Source organism: Ambystoma mexicanum, chromosome 1q, assembly GCF_040938575.1.
Source record: "Ambystoma mexicanum isolate Mex_15411 chromosome 1q, UKY_AmexF1_1, whole genome shotgun sequence".
NCBI classification, from domain to species: Eukaryota; Metazoa; Chordata; class Amphibia; order Caudata; family Ambystomatidae; genus Ambystoma; species Ambystoma mexicanum.
The window spans coordinates 1,435,344,356-1,435,358,156 of NC_090922.1; the positions used below are offsets into that span (position 1 = coordinate 1,435,344,356).

The following is a 13,801-nucleotide window of genomic DNA, read 5'->3' on the forward strand; positions in this document are numbered from 1 at the left end:
TCACGCGGCAGCAGGCACTGTTGTGATGTCCCGAGATGCCACCATCAAGGTTGGACTTCGGGTGGCAAAGGGTTGGGTCCAAGTTATGTCAACTGCCATTGGCGACAGGTTGCGCGTTGCAAAGCACCGCCAAAATAATGAAGGAAGCCCCCTCCACCCCCCTCCTGCATAATAAAACAGATCGTTTATGGAAAGGAGGTCTCAAGCGGACCGTGTAGAGAGTCAGCTCATCCCTCTGGCACGCTTATTTCGCAGCGTTCTGGGACTCGTAGCTCTGTAGAAATAGTACAAGTAAAACTACAAATACCAGAATTCAAGGAAGGTAAATAGGGAGTTTATGACGTCCTCCGTGCCGCCCTCCAACCACACACCTATTCCCGCCTACCCTCCCCCCAAAAAGAACGTCAGATGCCACAGACCGCCATCAGAACTAAGGAGGGGGGCAACCCCCAGCCCTGCTACTCCCCATGCTCCGCTCCAGCCCACATGGGTCGCGTCCCGGAGCACGCACTTGGACCCTACATCCATAAAACTCCACCATGCATGCTATCGGAGCGGGAATGGGGAAGTGGGCACCCACCTGCCCCCTGTGCGAGGGTGCGTCCTGCCCGGCCTGTGCCATCCTGCTTTGGGCTTGCAGCGCTCCTGGTCCACACTGCACCTGGCGCAAACTCCTGGGCGAGCTGAAACCTCTGACTCCAGTGCCCCCTCCCGACCTCTTTACCCCATCCACCGCCGCTGCCTCCGCTGCGATCGCCCTCAGCCCCCTCCCCACCGAAACGCATTACTTTCGCCACATTGCCTCCGGCGGCAAAATACACCCCCCCCCCCCTGCGCTCCACCCCGCCACCCAGAGCCCCCACTGTAAGGAGACCCCGCGCCCCCACCGTGTGGCCCCTCTTTCCCACATCTAGCCTCCTACCCTGTCCAGCCCCACACCCCCCCCTCCGCCCCCATCCCCCTTCCGCAAGAACATGCCCTGTCCTGCGCTTGCAGTTCAGGTCTGTGCTTCCTGTGGAGTACTCACTTTTCTGCACTGGAGCATTTGCCTATCCGGGGGCGGGATGGTTTCCTGCGCCTAGGTGGCACCCCCTCTACTCCCATCCCCTCCACCCCCCACAAACACACACATCCACATGTCTGTCTCTTCTTGACTCGCCTAGGACACGTGGCGGCATTCGACAATATGGACTTTCATATCCTTCCATGGAAACTTTTAAAGGCCCACTCCCTGTCCTTCAACTTGGTACAAAGTAAGATCAATCCATCCACTTATTTGCGCCCCTACTCCCACTGCAGCCCTTCTATACTCGGCCCTCATAAGTGATCGAAGTGAGTGGGAACGGTGGGGAGCCGTGTTCCACATTTTTTTTCTGTTTACCATTCCTCTACTTTTTACGACCATACTCACATTTCTATACAGAGGATTTGTCCCTGTGCAAGTGTGAAGTTGTAATAGGAACCCTAGTTACTAATCACTTGCCCTACTGCAATGCCCAGGCCACAAAACATATCACATGTTGTACTATGCTTCCGCCTACCCGCTCTCCTGGTGAGACCACAGTTCCGCCACTTTGACCCGTACACTTCTACCACTGGCCCCGATAAGCGCCTGTGATTAAATCAACTTCCGGGGCACCAGTGGTCCATGGATGAATATCGGTTTCTAAACCATCAATCAACCCCACACCTCTAGTACACCAGAAGGGATCCAAACAGATTGGAATGCAACCGCCTTGTCCAATTTTGGTAACGTGGACGGAACTGCAGGCTTATCTCCACAAGTTTGTGTATCGTTGGTTAGTTGCAACACACAGAAAGAAATGGAGAGGCGAGTCTAAGCCTGTGTTATTAACCTTATGATAATGATATGATATGATATAAGGCATTTATAACGCGCCTATACCCAAGTGTATCAAGGTGCAACGGGGCAGGGGGGGGGGACAGAGGGAAGACAGACAACAATCTTACTAGGCCCAGTGTCATTCAGATCGTGCAAGTGCATAGGAAGGGGGAAAGGTAAAAGAGCGAGGGGGGGGCAGTGCAGTACACAGGATAAAAGAATAAATAGAGAAATACAAATACGGCCAACTGGGGCAAGTGCAAGGTAAGCACAGTAACCTTGACTTGTGAATCAAATCCGCAGAGACAAGAAAGGAACGGGTACAGCCGGTGTGAACCCATAGGCCCTTTTTTATTTTGAGGTAACAGTATCTGAGATGGATGGGGATGCAGATTTTACTCTCACATCAATAATCAGACCGACTCTGGAAGTTGGCAAAACAGAACTGTTTTTAATTGCAATTGTCTAAAATGGGGAGTACAACGGACATCAACGGATGCCGCACAAGTATTCTCTCTCAATACATTGCCTAAAAAAAGCATTCTTTTATGGCAAAACCTCATCATCACTGACGTCATACTACGTGGCAAAATAAGCAAAACCTAGGGGGGTTTGTGATATGCTTAAAGGGAACATCCAAGTATACCTTCTATGGGGTATAGGATCGTGAGTGGGTCTCTAAGGTCCAGTGGACAGCTATGCCCACCCCTAATGCAAGTCATCTTCTGCATCATGAAAATACATGACGTTTCATTGGCCCTCAAACTATAGGGCTCTCTGTTATGTGGCCCTCTATAATTAGTTGGCACGCTTGTACCCTTCTGGAATATTCCACTCGCTAGCAGCACTCAAGCTGGTACCCCAAGTGCTGGTGGGTTGGCTTGGTCCTGCGGAGGTATATGGTAAAAGCCTTGTACATTCAAAAGTCTTTGACATCATTAATAAAAGGTCCGAGCCTGACTGAGGGAGACTGGAAGTGTGATAAGTTAGGAGAATGGAACCCCTAACGAATGTGAATTAAGCTTGGGGGAGGGAAGCTCTGCAAGTGTTGTGATTGAGAGGTCCGAGCCCAATTGAGGAAGACCTACATGAGCTTTTTGTTGAAATGTGAAAGAACTTTTGTAACACAGGAATAAGTGACTAACTTGGAAGACCAGGCGGACCTCGATCCACGTTTGGAACTGCTTTTGTTGATATTGTTGAGCCAGAGTGTGTCACCCTGTTTACAGGTGCCGCCTTACTCCATGCTGTCCAACATGGGGAGGAGAACTGACTCAGTTACCTTGATCCTTTATGTTAGGAGACTGACTTTTCTTTGCATATACATTCCCCTTTACACGTTTTGTGTAAGAGATAAGGCAGGCATTAGGTTGTGTTAGTATAGGCCATTGTCTTGGGAGGATAGCTCAGCGGAAACATGCTCGCTTTGGAAGCAAGACGACACGGAGCAACACAAGTTCGATCCCCGGGGCCGCACTTAGAAACCTCTGGGTATTAAGCGCGTTATAAATAACCCATCATTTCATATCATTTTAATTTGACAGAGACTGACAAGGACTGTGTTTTCTTTATTATTTGATGGTAGAGACTACTCCCATCTCAGTTATAGGGCAGAGTAGGAGTTATTCCAAAACCCAAAAAGATAATAAAGGGTTTTAAAATGTGTAACTCTTGTGCCAGTGTCAAACTTTGATAACATGCCTCCCTTTCAGTGGGGTGTATTTCATAGTGTTGCAAGACCGGCCTGGTGTGATGTTAATAAATTCGATATTTTTTTATACAACTTTGACTGGACAGTCTTTTTTTTATCTTTGGGTAATAATTATATTTTCACTGTGTTACAACTAACCAACAATCCACAACCTTGCAGCGATAACCAGCCGGCCCATCCAAGTTAACAAAATTGGACAAGGACATTTACAATTTGCGTGTTAATCCAATCTGTTCGGATCCCTTCTGGTCTACTAGAGGTGTGGGGCTGATTGATGGGTTAGAAACAGATATTCACCCCTGGACCACTGGTACCCCGGGAGTTGATTCATCACACTTCAGGTGTAGGTACATTTAGTCCATGTATTCAGGTCTTGGATACATATAGTTCAAGTATTTCTCATGAGCAGAAGACCCACCGGTCCCCCACCACCAAGTTATCGCTACAGTGACCTAGTGCCAGGAACCTTCACTCATAGGCATACATTCCACACTTCCTCTGACATCACAGCTACAGGCTAACATACAAACAGGGAAGGGATACAAGACACTACACACCTCCATTTCTACCAAACACAATAACCACCGTGTGTGCGAGATAGTCATGATATTTTGCTGCGAGCATGTGCGGACGAGGGATTTCGGGAGGATAGCTAATAGTCTCGGGAGGATAGCTGAGTGGCAACATGCTCGCCTTGGAAGCAAGACGACACAAGCAACACAGGTTCGATCACCAGGTCCGCGCTTAGAAACCTCTGGGTATTATTTGCGTTATAAATAACCTATCATATCAGCTCTGAGTAGGCTCCCATGAACCACAATGTTCCTGCTTATCTCCCACACTATACAATACATACACAAAGCCTCTGTTCCAACTCCTGGATTCACAGGCGATTATCTACACAAACTTCTCAGATGAAACCCAAATACTCATCCCCATCTTGGGTGACTATTCCCGAGATGCCGCTGCTATCAGTACAGCGTACAACACTATCCAAAACTGGATGGCCAACCATAACTTATGCTTATACAACAGCAAAATAGAGCTCCTCATTGTTGGCTCCCTTTACCGTCTAAAAAACCTGAATCCTGCCTTCGCGACTATGCATTGATGGCACATCCATACCGGCCCTGAAACACGTAAAAACATTTGGGGGTCCACCTGGATGCCGAACTTGCCATGACCGGGCACATTATTGCCTTAGCCTCCGCCACGGCCTACACAGCCAGACTCATTGCCCTGAACAGGAAATTCCTCTCACCAAGCAACAGCCTCATGCTCGCACAAGCACTCATCCTCCCAAAACGTGACTATTGTAATGTGCTCCTGTCAGACACCTCTGCTGTCATTCTAAACAAATTAGAATTGATGCAAAACAAAGCATTGCGAGTCGTGCTGGGACTTAAGCGTTCTGATCACAGTTCACCAGTCAGACGAGAAGCGCACTGGCTACCCATCAAAGGCGTGTGTTGAATTCTTTCCTCTTTACCTCAACGACTGCATCTCGCAAAATCTCACAGTACCCTCTGTACGTTGCAGCTCCAGCATCCTGCCGATTACCCCGCGCTTCAAGAGCAAAAGAGCGGGAAGTGTTCGCTTTTGTGTCACTGCTCCCTCCCTCTGGAACACCCTTCCACTGGCATTTAGAAATCAACAGTCAGATATCGTCCTCAAAGGACTCGTAAAAACTTGGTTGTTTGATAAAGACGACCAACACCGATTATTCTACTGCTTAATCATGTCTATTGCCCGTCTCTGTTGTATAGCTTATGTTTATGCTAATGTACTACACGCAGGTATACCCTTGGGTTTGGGCGTTACAAAAATGTTATAAATAAATAAATACAAATAAAATGCTTTTACCAAAGGCACGCGCCCGGAGGTGCCTGGTATGTGCAGGGCTTGGAGGCTTGGATCACTAATAGTTTCTTTGCGAATATCCTGTGACGAGCAAGAGGGTGTGCTTTGTTTGGATTCTGCCAGCCGCAAACCTTACTGAGCGCACCACTGGAGTAGAGTTCTTGCTACAATGTTTTTTAGCGGTATCCACAGGGAATAAAAAAATTAAAAAAAAAAAATCGGCAGAAACATTTCGAAAGGAGAAATGACCGCATCTTTTTTGCTGTTATTTCTCCAAATTTGGGGACATTAAGAAATATGGGGGTGGGGGGGAGGGGGGCTAAAGGAAATAGCTAAGGTGGGGGATCGAGGGGGAGCGGGTCCCACCCCCGCATTTAAATACCAAAAAACGCAGTCATTTTTCATTTCGAAATGTCAGCGTACACCCTTTTTAGCCCGTATGTATGTTATGCTGCTCATAGATCCTGCAATGCCGATTTAAGCTTTTGTGAAGGTCGCAGATAATAGTAACCGGTCTCAACATTTCATACGTCTATAAAATAAATGGCTACCTGATCGATTGCTTCACGCCCCGCGCGCACAATCTGAGATATGCGACGAGCGATATTAATGGGTCTTTAACTAATGCCCGTTTCCAGTGGATTGCCAGCCTGAGGGTCAAAGGTCAAGGGCAAGAGATGGCCATCAGGCAACGGGTTCATTAACAAAAATCGATGCGCTTCTCAATAGTCCATAAATAGTAAATAGACACGAAAAAAGTGCAGGGAGGGAAGGCATCCTCATTGAAGATCTTCCAAAAGGCCTTGGGAGCCATGCAGTTACTGAGGAAGAGGACCAGCATTAACCCCTTAAGGACGAGTTTTGCATAGACTTGCATAATAGACTGGCACTTGATTCCCCCCCAGTGGATAATAATGCCTCTACTTCAGACATATGTTGGACCCCGCCAGTGACAAGTTCATAGCTGCCAACTAAAGCTCAATGCCACGAACTGCTCTCAGCGTCACAGGGCGCACCGGGAGAATGGCTTGCGGTTTAGCGGCGTAACTATTCACAAAGTGACCAAGTCGAACTCCTGCGTTTAGTCCTCCTGTTGGCTCACCTCTAAGTAGCAAGGCTGAACTCTAGCCTCATTTCCACAAATAGCGTTGGAAGGAATCGGACACACGCAAAGTAACACAGAAAAGAGTTAAAGAAGCTGCGGTCCAAAGATAGGAATTTAAAACGTTCTGTACCTATATCACTATAAGAATAAAAATAATGTGTTTTTGGTGTATAGCGCTTCAATCTAAAGCGCTTTAAATAGGACATGTTTACATACATTACTATTATTACCCAATCAAAATTGATACTCATTTATTGACTTCAGAAGGATGAAAGACTGAGTTGGCCTTGTCAAGTTGGACCTGCGACCTGCAGCTCAAACACTGATCACAGCAACGAGCATTTAACCTGCTGAGCCACCTCACTAGTTCCCATAAGAAAGGTGACAGGTAAAAATGTCGGAAAGACGAATATAAATACATGTGTATATTTACTCAAATGTGAACAGAAATCAAATGTTATTAAAATAGTGCATGTGGCATAAAATAGCCCTTTCAGTGTTTCATTAAAAAACAACCAAAAACTACAAAGGGGGTGTGCACTGGCTTAACGGGGCGATGAAGACCTTGCAACGATAAAAAAAAAATTGCACTCGCAGGTCCAAAGATGGTCATGTAGACTTTGGGCATCTTTGCTGGTTTGGCGGTATTAGTCTTTGTAATACCGCTAAACTCGTTTACCGTTACAGCATGTGGTAATGAGGAGATAACGGGAAGGTTTTGCATGAATCAGAATCATGCAGACTTCCGTTATATTCCACATTTCAGAGTCCCAAATGATTGAACTGGTGGCATGTGGTAGCAGCGGCTGCAGTAATGCATTCGCGTAGGTGGCATGTGGCAGCAGCGCCTGCAGTAATGCATTCGCGTAGGTGGCATGTGGTAGCAGCGCACGCAGGAATGCATTCGCGTAGGTGGCATGTGGTAGCAGCGCACGCAGGAATGCATTCGCGTAGGTGGATGCATTCGCGTAGGTGGCATGTGGTAGCAGCGCACGCAGGAATGCATTCGCGTATGTGGTAGCAGCGCACGCAGGAATGCATTCGCGTAGGTGGCATGTGGTAGCAGCGCACGCAGGAATGCATTCGCGTAGGTGGCATGTGGTAGCAGCGCACGCAGTAATGCATTCACGTAGGTGGCATGTGGTAGCAGCGCACGAAGTAATGCATTCGCGAGGGTGGCATGTGGTAGTAGCGCCTGCAGTAATGCATTCGCCTAGGTGGCATGTGGTAGCAGCGCACGCAGGAATGCATTCGCGTAAGTGGCATGTGGTAGCAGCGCACGCAGGAATGCATTCGCGTAGGTGGCATGTGGTAGCAGCGCACGCAGGAATGCATTCGCGTAGGTGGATGCATTCGCGTAGGTGGCATGTGGTAGCAGCGCACGCAGTAATGCATTCTCGAGGGTGGCATGTGGTAGTAGCGCCTGCAGTAATGCATTCGCGTAGGTGGCATGAGGTAGCAGCGCACGCAGGAATGCATTCGTGTAGGTGGATGCATTCGCGTAGGTGGCATGTGGTAGCAGCGCACGCAGTAATGCATTCACGTAGGTGGCATGTGGTAGCAGCGCACGCAGTAGTGCATTCGCGAGGGTGGCATGTGGTAGCAGCGCCTGCAGTAATGCATTCGCGTAGGTGGCATGTGGTAGCAGCGCACGCAGGAATGCATTCGTGTAGGTGGATGCATTCGCGTAGGTAGCATGTGGTAGCAGCGCACGCAGGAATGCATTCGCATAGGTGGCATGTGGTAGCAGCGCACGCAGGAATGCATTCGCGTAGGTGGCATGTGGTAGCAGCGCACGCAGGAATGCATTCGTGTAGGTGGATGCATTCGCGTAGGTGGCATGTGGTAGCAGCGCACACAGTTATGCATTCGCGTAGGTGGCATGTGGTAGCAGCGCACGCAGTAATGCATTCGCGTAGGTGGCATGTGGTAGCAGCGCACGCAGTAATGCATTCGCGTGGGTGGCATGTGGTAGCAGCGCACGCAGTAATGCATTCGCGTGGAGTTCATTACTCCACACAGAAGTCGGAAGAAATAAAGAGTTTCAGAAACGAAAGTATAATTCGACATGCTTCAGCACTACCACTAAATTCGTATGGGGACCACTAAACTCTTATGGGGACCACTAAACTCGTATGGGGACCGTTTGAGAGGCACCGTTCCATGGTAGTAGGTGAACGGCTCTCAACACTCGGAACGACTTCAGGCTGTGCTGGCGGGTTACAAAGGCCCCTCGCCTCGCTTGCCCATTCATGTCAATGCCCCACTTGCCTCGGTTCTTGAGGCAATTCTTCAGATCTACCACTCTACTGGGCTCCCTTAATGACTGTGCTCTCTAGCAAAGTACTATTCTACTGGTCTCCTTGGAGTGACTGTGCTCTCTAGAGGAGCACTATTCTGCTGGTCTCCCCTACTGACTGCGCTCTCTAGCAGAGTACTATTCTGCTTTTCTCCTCGAGTGACTGTGCTCTCTAGTGGAGTACTATTCTGCTGGTCTTCCCTACGGACAGTGCTCTCTAGCAGAGCACTATTTTCCTGGTCTCCTCGAGTGACTGTTCTTTCTAGCAGAGTGCTATTCTGCTGGTCTCCTTGTAGTGACTGTGCTCTCTAGCAGAGTGCTATTCTGCTGGTCTCCTTGTAGTGACTGTGCTCTCTAGCAGAGTGCTATTCTGCTGGTCTCCTTGTAGTGACTGTGCTCTCTAGCAGAGTGCTACTCTGCTGGTCTCCTTGTAGTGACTGTGCTCTCTAGCAGAGTGCTATTCTGCTGGTCTCCTTGTAGTGACTGTGCTCTCTAGCAGAGTGCTATTCTGCTGGTCTCCTTGTAGTGACTGTGCTCTCTAGCAGAGTGCTACTCTGCTGGTCTCCTTGTAGTGACTGTGCTCTCTAGCAGAGTGCTACTCTGCTGGTCTCCTTGTAGTGACTGTGCTCTCTAGCAGAGTCCTATTCTACTGGTCTCCTCAAGTCACTATGCTCTCTTGCAGAGTGCTATTCTGCTGGTCTCCTTGTAGTGACTGTTCTCTCTAGCAGAGTTCTATTCTGCTGGTCAGTGACTGTTCTCTCTAGACGAGCACCATTCTGCCGGCCTCCTCAAGTGACTATGCTTTCTTGCAGAGTACTATTTTGCTGGACTCTATAAGTGACTGTGCTATCTAGCAGAGTGCTATTCTGCTGGTCTCCTTGGAGTGACTGTGCTCTCTAGCAGAGTGCTATTCTGCTGGTCTCCTTGGAGTGACTGTGCTCTCTAGCAGAGTGCTACTCTGCTGGTCTCCTTGTAGTGACTGTGCTCTCTAGCAGAGTGCTACTCTGCTGGTCTCCTTGGAGTGACTGTGCTCTCTAGCAGAGTGCTACTCTGCTGGTCTCCTTGTAGTGACTGTGCTCTCTAGCAGAGCGCTATTCTGCTGGTCTCCTTAGAGTGACTGTGCTTCGACTGGTTCCCAGGGCAACCAGCCTCTCGTCATTAGTGGAGTAACTACCACTCTCTCGGCCATCATAAAAGGGAAGCCAGGAGCTAGTTTATTGATGGGCTTATTTCAGAGGGCACAATTACCCAATATGCACTTGGGCTGAAGTAAAGAGGCGCATGAACGCTGAGCTCACAATGTGTTTAAAATATTCTATTCATCCATTCTTGTTTCCCCCCAAAGGTGTCCCAAGTTTAGCACAACTCAGAGCCCCTGATATGTATACCTCGATTTAGCAAATGTAATGAGACCGGTGTAATAAACAGGACTGTTGGGTTTCCACGTTACCCTCTGCACTAAGGCTGTAGACAAAATCCATTAGACTCCCCATTATCGAAACAGTGGTTTCTATAGCCCACCTGGGTAATCTATCGGTTAAATGTTCACGTCCGACATGGGTGTGACGAATCAACTTCCGAGGCACCAGTGGTTCAAGGATGAATATCGGTTTCTAAACAATCAATCAGCCCCACAATTCTAGTACACCAGAAGGGATCCGGACAGATTGGAAACACAAGTAAATTATAAGACATCCTTGTCCAATTCTGGTAACGTGGACGGAACGGCAGGCTTATCTCTGGAAGGTCGTGGATCGTTGGCTAGTTACAACACAGTGAAAATACAATTATCACCCAATGATAAAAGGGACTGTCCAGTCAAGTTGTATAACATATCTACTTTATTATTATTATTAGAACAGACATTTCTAGCACACTTCAAAATACAACCCACCCTGTAAAGGAACACAGAGGACAGACTGTTTCACGATGAAAAGGGATGCACTCTGGATACTGAAAGGAGGGTAGTCGGTAAAGCAATCAGTCTTAACTGTTCAAGGTTTTTTGGTTTCAGCAGCAAGGGAGCAAGGGGTCGTAAATGTCACTAGGGGCATTCAGAGAAGGACCAGGCAGACTGAACCACAATGTACCTTGTGCTTGAGATGATCTTGATGCTCAACAGCGTTGAGTCGGTTCTAGGACGTTTTGCAACTCCTGCGACAGAGTTCAAGATGGGAGACAGCTGAGGGTATCAGGCAGCAGGCAGTTCGGTAAGCGAGGTTGGATGGACAGCTGCAAGCTGGTTTACACGCCAGCTCAGGGTCAAGAATCATTGTGACTGTGCTGTCCGGCAGATCTGGAACGCTAGTCGAGGCGTCTCGGACAGCTTTAGTGACTGCAGCTTGCCAACAGTCAGTGGCACAGCCGGCTGTGATTCGAGAGCTTGACTAACTCGAAAATGTCCTTAAAAGCTGGACGCTGGTTGATACTTGTTATGGCACTCCTCCTAGCTTTTTCGCAGGGCTTGTGTCGTCCTTTTAGGTGGAGGGCCCAAAGCTGAGGAGAGTATTTGCAGGCAACAGCCTTGTCCTTTGTTAAGATACTCTCTGGCACTTCTCACCTAGGATGCTTGTTTAAAAAACCTAGCAGGGCACACTGTGTGGTGGCCGGGTACCAGTTCTGGAGCTGCTGGATGGGTCCTCTGAGTCCGGTATCTCCCTCTATTCGTTGGGAGATGTTTAGGGGCAGGATATTGCTCACCTCTTGGAAATCCAGGCCTTCCCTCACTGGCGGAAGATGTAAGGCAGAATGTACCTTCAGCTAGGTTCCAAATGAGTCCTTCTTACTCCTTTTAGAATCATCAGATCTGCTAAGTGAAGAGCTCATCCCTCTTTTAAAGCCAAATGGGCCCCAGTGATTGGTGGAGGCTATGTCTACCTTAATTAACCAATCTCGGGTCCCTACCAACAATCTTCGGTTATGCGCGAGGTCAGGTTCAGAGTACTTTGCAACGTTACTTTGAAAGGTTAGATGTGACAACATGTACTCCTAAATCCCACCCATCATCCTGTCTGTTGTCAATCAAAGTGTCTCTCTAGTTAACAGAGCACTCTGTGGCTCTTGATCAAAGCTCAGGTCGCTCTTAAAGTTTATGTTAAGAACAGACTTCCGTCTCCCTCAAATCACATACTTCATCCCTCCGAAAGGGGTCCGATCTGCAGGGGTTGTCTACATTAAATAGTGGACCCAGACATGCCATTCACTGTCCTTTATACAGAGGGGTGGGAACTAGTTTAAAGTTGACACATTGCATATCCAAGAGGTGTTAGTCCTGCCTTCCTCTTGTCCATTCTGCGATCAAGCCAGAGGCTGGCATGTTCCAATTAACTCCTATTAGTATACACTGCCACCAGCAGTTTGGACAATACAAAGGCAAGTCCAGTGAACCTTTGATATTTTAATTAGGCTGCCCATGGCCAGTGGAAGGTGTTGCCTTCCCCCTTCGTGAGATGCTTTATTGTGCCCGTGGCTGTCACATTCCAGCTGAACATGACAGTGGAGGGCGGTGCCTGTAGGCTGTGTCCTTCGAGCATACTCGACTAAGCATTTGTGCCCCACAACATTTTTTTGGAGGTTGATCTCCCATCGTTCATTTTCATTTTAAAAATAAAAAAGCACAGGTGAGTGCACACTCCCCGTGCGGATGGTCGAAATCCTCACAATGGGCCAGTTTATGTTTTCCAAGTTGGAATCCCTTGACTGGTTCGACTCAGAACTTTATCCTTCTTAGATTGCCAAACTCATTGAATACCATTAAATTTGGCAACAATAACACATTACAGTACTTTAGAAGTGGTAGGAATCCTGTATGAAGCACTATATATGTTATGGTCAGTCTGCCTCAGGCCACTTAGAGGGTAAATTGGCACAATGTTTCACACTCAGAGACACTGAATACAATCTCCAGCCTAGTCACAACATATGTTTGTGTCTATATATTAATGTATGCATTTAAAAAGTAAACAACCTATAGTCATTCTACCTCTCCTTCAACCACCTCTAATGTAACACACATTCAAATCCCTTCCCTCTCCATGTCTGCACTAGCCAAGAGCAGCAACCCCCTAACTCCGATGACAAAATTCCACTGCAGACACCTATTGTATATGCTATGGATTCTAAAGGATCTTCAGGGAAAGCATGGCCTGTCTAAACAGGCAGCAATGTGGATGTTCCAGAGTTTACCACCCAGGGTTAGTTGAAACTGAGTCTTGCATAATTGAGTCAGTATGATGGAATGTGCCCTCCCACCCAATACCAATAAAGACAATTCATAGATTGTCATTTTGAAATTGGCTGTGAAAGTTTAAGGTCCACCGAACATCAATGTCATGTACTCACGGCTGCCCCGGGTTCTGAGTCACGCCCCTCCTCTCTGTGCCTCTCCGATTTGGATCCGGGTTGCGTCTTTTTCCCCCCCTCACATCACCCGCAGGGTCTGCCGGGGCGCCACAGGGTTCCTGCACCATTATCCTGCGGTCTCGGTCATTCCCTCCTGTAGAGGAGCAGGTAAATGCCTCTGCAGGAAGTCCCTCCACCTGACCTCCCATATGTTGGAAGCCTGAGATTGTGCCATGCTCGACACCTGCCTGTGTGCACTTCCGCAGCAAGTATTTGAGAGAGGATATCCTCTGAGAAAACCCTATTAAATGTATCCCTGAAGGGATGATAATCTGAGGGTGGAACTCCGCGAAGGAACATGAGATCTGCCAATGCCTTCATTCTTGAGATCCCCAGATTCATACGTACTTCGGATGGGGTAACCAGTTTCCCAGTTAAAGCAGCACAATCTTGGAACACGCTCCCACATGACCTCAGACTGGAACAACCCTACCCCAAATTTAGACACAATGTTCTCAAATGGCTTATGACTCATAACTTGCCTTACCTACTCCCAGACTGTAACCCTCCCTTTCTATCAGACACGCTTGACCGCACCTATCGTATCTGCCTATGCATTACTTAATATGTAAGCACCTGCCG

The 13,801-nt window shown here is 48.1% G+C and overlaps 1 protein-coding gene across 3 annotated transcripts in view; it reads right to left on the reverse strand.

Annotated features, from left to right (window-relative positions):
- SLC6A9 (solute carrier family 6 member 9) overlaps nucleotides 1-13,801 on the reverse strand; it is a 732,913-nt gene that overhangs the window by 364,428 nt on the left and 354,684 nt on the right. Inside the window, exon 1 of one of the 3 annotated variants that reach the window (XM_069642311.1) lies at nucleotides 581-701. The exons of the other annotated variants lie outside the window; for them this stretch is intronic. Coding sequence (XP_069498412.1) covers nucleotides 581-622 — 42 coding nt within the window. The 5' untranslated portion in view covers nucleotides 623-701. Of the gene's footprint in view, nucleotides 1-580; nucleotides 702-13,801 lie in introns of those variants that run through there. 3 annotated transcript variants of the gene reach the window in all.